Below are 7,500 nucleotides of genomic sequence, written 5' to 3' on the forward strand. Positions count from 1 at the left end.
AGTCTCTCTCAGACAGCATCAGCAGCATCAGCTGTGGTGGCATCATTAGTCGGGAGGAGAGGAGAGAACGACCCACGGGAAGGACTATCTATCCACACTATCATCAGCATCAGTGGTGGTGGTGCCATCAGAGGACAGCCGAGCATCCCTCAGTAACGAACAGCATCAGCAGCATCAGTGTTGGTGGCGTTACACGAGACAGGACATGAAGACAGCAGGCGTCGTAGGAGAAGAGGCAGACCATCATCATTACAGCGTGCCATCAACAAACTAATCATCATCAGCGGCGGTGTTGTCAGCAGGCGCGACTGCAGCAGCATCAGGTGTCGTTCATCGGACGATGACGAGTGACTTCCAACGTAGCGTAGGCACCAACACGGAGGTGACGGTGGCCGAGGTGGAGGAGCAGCGGAGGGGGGGGCACCACACGGCCGAGAAGAGGCTGGCAGCCTTCTGGGTGTCGCTGTCGCACCGCACCCGCACGCTCTTCAGGGCCAAGGAGCGTGGCATCTTCCACCGCAGCCTGTCCGTGGTCAAACTCCTCAAGAGCGAGGTGTGAAGAGGAGGAGGAGGAGGAGAGGGACAGAGGAGAAGAGGAAAAGAGGAGAGAGAGAAGCTGTGGAGGAAAGGACAGGGACAGCACAACTGAAGAGAAAACATTTTTTTTCTGATGCCGTCCCTGCCGACTGTTCCCAAAGTGAATTCTACCTTGTTTTGTCCTGAGGCAAGCAGAGGGCATCAGACGGTTCATTTGTCCTGTACGTGGTCCAGCTGCTCAAGAGCCAGGTGTGAAGAGGAGGAAGAGGAGGAGGCACAGAGAAGTGGAGGAAGGAGGGAGAGAGGAAATAGCCAAAAGAGGAGAGAATAACCGGCCTCAATTAATTCGTGACGGATTCCACCGCAGCCTGTGGTGTGAAGAGGAGGAGAGAGACGAAGGGACGGAGGAGTAGAGGAAGAGAGGAATGAAGAGAGAAGATTGGGAAAAGGAGGAGAGAAAGAGAGAGAACATACGAAACTTCAATTAACTTAAAATTGGATTATGACTATTTATTTGCAATAGAAGTCTTGAAACTCGGATGTTTGTATTTCTATTTGCTGCAGAGGTGTGGATGGACTACAGGTGTCAAGTCCGGAGGGAAAAAAACAGGGAAGAGAAATACAAATGGACGGTATGTAATGGAAGTCAATGAGGTGCAAAAGTGAAGAAAGGGAGAGAGAGGGAGAGAGAGAGATGGATGAGTGTGTGTCGAAAAGGATGTGGAGGAGGAAGGAGGTAACGACACTGTCGACAGGAGGAATGACAAAGCATGATGAGAGGAAGACTATTGGGGCAATGAAAACTTACGAAAATCATTCCTTGCTCTTGCTTTCCTTTTGAAGAGACCAAATGTGTCTGTGCTTGTGTGTGTGTGAGTGTGAGAAGGAGAGAGAGTGAAAAGGAGAGAGAGAGAGAGAGAGAGAGAGAGAGAGAGAGAGAGAGAGAGAGAGAGAGAGAGAGAATAATCATATTATGCAAATGTGCTATATGTGAGGCCGGAGGGAATTCTTGTCCTGGAAGGTTCTGGAAGTCTCAAGGGCATTGTGCACAATATCAGCTTTTAATCGTAATGCCCTACTACGTCACCTGTGGCACATAGATGAGACAGATGTTTTTTTAAAAGCCTGATCTAGTTAAGGACCGATAAAACAGAATGTGATTTTCTGTTGCACCAAGAAAGACTTGTGGGATTCGTCGACAGGTGGGACTTTAATCTTAGGAAGGCCTGTTATTGTTTTGTGTTTCCCAACGGTCGTTTCAGAATGGCGGCCATCTTGTTTTTTTTTGCCCACGGCATGTTCTCTTCCCTGAGGAGAGAAAACAACAACAGATGCCACAGACTGTGTTTTTCCAATGCCCTCCCTGTGGATGGCTCATAAAAGTTAACTCTTCCTCGTTTTGCCTTGAGGCAGCTGGCATCAGGCACAGCAACAAACATCTAATGACGCAGGAAAGGATCCACAACTCGCTCCGTTAAATTGAAAGCAATGTCTCTCATGCATTTATGGATATACGTACATAGGGGAGCCAACAGGTTGGGACAAAGGGATCTGTTGTCCCAGGCCCAGGAAGAGATGGGGCCCAGAATTAGTTCCTCAGTACATTGTATGTATTGATGGGAGGGCCCTTTCCTATAATTTTGTCCTGGGCCCGGCCAAAGCTGTCAGCGGCCCTGTGCATACATATATAGACAGTCATATCATAAAACCATGGCGCACATGCACACTGCTAGATACACTATCGTCCACAGGAGCTAGGTGTACTGTATGTATGTGTGAGGAGTTAACAACTCATCAGCCCCATCTCTGCAGAGCTTCCCCTGTGTCAAGTATGGGGTAGGTCAGGCCGGAAGTAGAGAGACGAGGAGAGGAGAGGAGAAGAGAGGAGAGGAGAGGAGAAGAGAGGAGAGGAGAGGAGAGGAGGAACGAGGGCAGCCATGTCAATCACCCACCAGGAGCTGGACTTGAGCTATCAGGGGATGCCAGCGGAGGAGGAGGAGAGGAGCAGAGAGGAACGTTGGGGAGAAGAAAGGAGCATAGGAGAAGAGAACTGGGGAGACGCGAGGAGTGGAGAGGAGACCTGGGGAGACGCGAGGAGCGGAGAGGAGACGCCGGAAGAGGAGGAGGAGACACAAGGAAGGGCCACGTCTGTCACCCACCTGGAGCTGGAGCTGAGCTACGAGGGGAGGCGCGTGAGGGGCTTCACCTGTCGGCTAACGCGCTGTGCGGAGGGATACGTGCCCGAGACGGCGGCACACATGGCCGCACAGGTGCTGCTGCCGTACCTGCTGGCCGGGATGGGAATGGTGGGGGCCGGGATGCTCATGGATACCGTGCAAGTATGTGAAATCATCATAGAGAGTGTGTGTGTCTGTGTGTGTGTGTGTGTGTGTGTGTGCGTGTGCGTGTGCGTGTGCGTGTGTGTGTGTGTGTGCGTGTGCGTGTGCGTGTGCGTGTGCGTGTGCGTGTGCGTGTGCGTGTGCGTGTGTGTGTGTGTGTGTGTGTGTGTGTGGTAGGGTCACTTATGGTTACTGTGAAAGAACATATTTGTATGGACTTGTGTTTTTGTCTTGTCTGTTATTGAATGTCTGTCATGTGGGAGTGGGGGGAGGGGAAGTGGAAGGCTTGTGGATGCTGCGTGCGTGCCTGCGTGCCTGCGTGCCTGCGTGCCTGCGTGCGTGCGTGCCTGCGTGCCTGCGTGCCTGCGTGCCTGCGTGCCTGCGTGCCTGCGTGCCTGCGTGCCTGCGTGCCTGCGTGCTTGCGTGCCTGCGTGTGAGTACGCGTGAGTACGTGTAAAATTGAGTTACAGTTTCTTTCTCTGCCTCTGTCCTGTCAAATGAAAACAGCAGTATTAACTGGTGAAGTTAATTTGCTAATCAATAAAATGCTGCTTTTCGTCAGATATCAACTCTCCAGCAACACTTAAGATTGAGCAGGGCATTGGCTCTCAGAGAGCACAGGTTTATATTCATACTCAAGTAAAGCATGGTTGAGTAGAATTACGTCTGTTACATAGAACTGGTTATTGTTCTTGTCTAGTACAATTGTGCCTGTATTGTGTGCATATTGTACAGGCTGTGTTCCAAGTCAGTGGTTCTCAAAGTGTGGTCCGGGGACCAGTGATGGTCTGCGAAATACCTCAATTAAGGGATGTGAGGAGATTTCTACAAATGCAGTCGATGCAGCTTAGGCAAGCAGCATGCAAACTTGTTCTTTTGCATGATACAGGTCCTGAAATATAAAGTGTAATGGATCTGGATGTGATTTTTTCAGTGCCGAAAACGTGAGGGAGTATGTCATTTCAGATGACGGGTGGTCCCTGAAAAACACACACACACTATGTTTGGGCAAAGGGGTCCTTGGTCCGAAAATGTTTGAGAAACACTGTTATAAGAATAGATTATGACTTTAGTAGAGGTTGTGTGTAGAATATTGTGGTTGAAAAGAATTTTGTTTGTTGTACTGTATACAAAGATTGTTGACTACTAGATTAGAGTATAAGTGCAGTATGGTTTAACCCCTTAGAGCAGAGCCTCTGTCATAACCTAATTGTCATCAAAATGGTACAGTAATGACCAAGTTTTAACTGGTTACTTAAGAATCTGTGCATCATCAATGTTCAACTGCATCAATGTATTTGATGTAGTTGAGTGTTTTCAGCTAAGAATGTGTAGGCTTGTTGACGGGCTCATCTGCAGCAAGAGGCTACTGCCATATTTCTATTCTATTCTATTCTATTCTATTCTATACCGTATTCTATTATCTATTCTATTCTATTCTGTTCTATTCTATTCTACTTCTGTGTAAAATTGTGTGATTCAATAGAATTGTGCTTATTGTCGGGAAGTCTGTTGATGTGATTGGAGTTAAATGAGTGAGGTAGGACTTCAATTTAGGGCAGGGTGCTTGAATAGAATTAGAGTCGAAATTAGGGCCATGGCCCTCTGGGCTTCCTCACCTAATAATACATCTAGCTGGAGCTGCACTTCCTCTTCTACTGCATTAATACAAATACGATAACCAGATGCAGATCATGCAAATAAATAAACAAATAAACAAATAAAAAAACAAACAAACAAAAAAACAAACAAATGAATGAATAAATGAATACATAAATAAACAAATAAATAAACAAATAAACAAATAAATAAATAAATAAATAAATAAATAAATAAAACAAGCAAAGTGGTAAACAACTGCATTCCAGTTAGGGTGTGAAGATGCTACTTTTCATTGAACACTCTGCCTGGCCTACTTTGGCCTGGTGTTGAACTCATTCTGGTAAGGATAGTAAAGTGTATGACATGGACTTTACCACAGACAGGAGCAGAGATGAAACTCTAAACTTCCTTAAAATCAGTCTGGCTAAATGTAGTTCATGTGTGACAGTGCAGCTTATGGTTTCAAGCAGTGGGGCTGGCACCCAATGTTTCCTACTCTCTCTGCAATCCTGGAAACTCCACATTGCTTAATTGCCTGGTTTAACTTTACGCGGCCCTGGGGGTCAAACGGGTATGATGTCCTGGGCCCAGGTAAATAGGGGGCCCATAATTGGGTCCACATTACATTTATGAATTGGGCAGGGTTTCCCAGACGAGGGTGCGTGCACCTCTGGGAGTGCGCGGCCTGCCACAAGGGGGTGCGTGAGCTGAATACAGCAATGGCTGGGATGTGTGTGTTTAAGCAGCATTAATGAACATTAAGTATTTTTTAATTGGTTGGTGATTGTATGCTGGAAGGATCCATCTGAAGTGTCATTTATAACCCCTAGACTTGCCATGCAAAAAGTTCCATGGTAATGAAGGCAGAAAAAACGTCAGGTCTATTGGAAATTAGGATTCCCCAAAATGACTGCATAATGTGCGCCAGTGCAACATTCGCTTAGTGGGTGTGTAAACCACATTGAAATGTACAAGGGGGTGCACAGGGGAAAAAGTTTAGGAACCGCTGGGTTCTGCTAGGGGGGGGGCATTTCAGATGACTTTGTCCTGGGCCCAGTGACAGCTGTTAGCGGCCCTGTGGAGGTGTTCCTCTTCAAGCCCTACTGAGTGGCAGCCAATCAACTGCGTTTGTGGCAACACTGTGACTATTACACTCTAAAGACATGGCCCGTGTTATACAGGCTAAATTTGCTGTTACCAAAATGGCAATGGCCCAGTCATAATGTGTTACTAAAGCCACTGTTGAATGTCATAGTTGTGTAGTAGTCTGCCCTACAAAGGCAAAGTGCAGTAAAAATGGTCAAAATTGAGTTTAGACTGAAAATGGTCTTCATTACACCACAGATTGTGACAAAGCCTTATGGTCCAAATATGTCCCATATCAGAGATATTACTATGTCAAATTTTCAGTAGGCATAACCCAGCGGTGTAGTCTACTTTTTTGAAGTGGGTATACTGTATATTCGAGCATTTTTTGAAGTGGGTATACTGTATATATTTATGCCATTCTAAATAACGGATCAATCAATTTTAAGTGGGTATACTGAAGCCCCTAAAATTAAGAAGTGGGTATACTTCGTATACCTGCGTTCTAGACTACACCACTGGCAAAACCACAATATCCCACCCAATACCAAGGCTTTGAAGGCCTTTTTCTCAGTTTCAATGTTGGCGTAGTTATGGCACTTTGCTTTTGTAGGGCAGTGTGGTCATCATATTGTCTTTTCAATTACTATTAACAGCGTTCCACTGGTGGGACATTGCATACAGTATGATTATGGGGTTGAAGATGGTGGTCGAAGTGGTGATTGTTTCTCACTATCGTGATGCTTGTGGTTTGTCCCGCAGCACTGGGAGGTGTTTAAGGAGATCTCGGAGGTGTTTATCCTGGTGCCCGCACTAGTTGGGCTGAAGGGGAACCTGGAGATGACCCTGGCCTCTCGCCTCTCCACTGCGGTAAAGCATGCTTGCGCGCACACACGCATGCACACACACACCCACACACATACACATACACACACATACGCACACGCACACGCACACACACACACACATACACACACCCGCACCCGCACACACACACACACACACACACACACACACACACACACACACACACACACTCACACGCACACACACACACACGCACACGCACACGCACACACACGCGCATGCACGCACGCACTCTGCTCTGCCTCTGTCTCTGTCTCTGTCTCTGTCTCTTTCTCTCTCTCTCTCTCTCTCTCTCTCTCTCTCTCTCTCTCTCTCTCTCTCTCCTCTCTGTGGTTTTTACATTGTGGCTCTGACATATTTTTAGCCACTGTGTTTTGTACTCGCACTGCTGCATATGGTATTACATTAGTTTCCTCATTATCCACCTCTGTTTCCATGTGCAGTTTTATGAGTGTGTGTTCAGAGTTTAGTCATGGCTGCCTTGTTTACACACAAGTGTGCAAGCCCAGGTTACAACCAACTGTGATGTCTCCTGAATTTGTTTTATGGACTGCACTCTCTCTCTCTCTCTGCTCTCTCTCTTTCTTTCTCTCTCTCTCTCTCTCTCTCTCTCTCTCTCTCTCTCTCTCAAACAAACAAACAAACACGCACACACGCACATGCACACGCACACACACGCGCACGCATACACACACACACACACACACACACACACACACACACACACACACACACACACACACACACACACACACACACACACACACACACACACACACACACACACACACACACACAAATCTTTATAATATACGTATTCCAAAACGGTTTTGAATTGAAATGGCAATACAGGATACACATAGCAAAGTTCTTGTGTCAGATATATGAATTATTGCTGCCTTAAACAAGTTTCCAGCGTCCATATCCAAACATCATTTTCACAGAGTTTGTTCCAGTGTCAACAAGGCACTTTCAAAGCCAAAGGGCCTTTTGCGTTTGTGTCCTCCCTCCAGACGGTAAACTGATACTCCTTTTCTCTCTCTCTGTCTGTTTCTTTGGATCGCTCCCA

The 7,500-nt window shown here is 46.8% G+C and overlaps 1 protein-coding gene across 1 annotated transcript in view; it reads left to right on the forward strand.

Moving 5' to 3' along the window:
- The first annotated feature begins 2,547 nt into the window (after positions 1-2,547).
- The window catches only part of LOC134462991 (solute carrier family 41 member 1-like), a 24,153-nt gene continuing 19,200 nt past the window's right edge, over positions 2,548-7,500 (forward strand). Inside the window, exons 1-2 of the mRNA XM_063216252.1 lie at positions 2,548-2,876; positions 6,327-6,434. Coding sequence (XP_063072322.1) covers positions 2,796-2,876; positions 6,327-6,434 — 189 coding nt within the window. The 5' untranslated portion in view covers positions 2,548-2,795. The remainder of the gene's footprint in view (positions 2,877-6,326; positions 6,435-7,500) is intronic.

This window comes from Engraulis encrasicolus, chromosome 14 (genome assembly GCF_034702125.1).
Source record: "Engraulis encrasicolus isolate BLACKSEA-1 chromosome 14, IST_EnEncr_1.0, whole genome shotgun sequence".
NCBI lineage: Eukaryota > Metazoa > Chordata > Actinopteri > Clupeiformes > Engraulidae > Engraulis > Engraulis encrasicolus.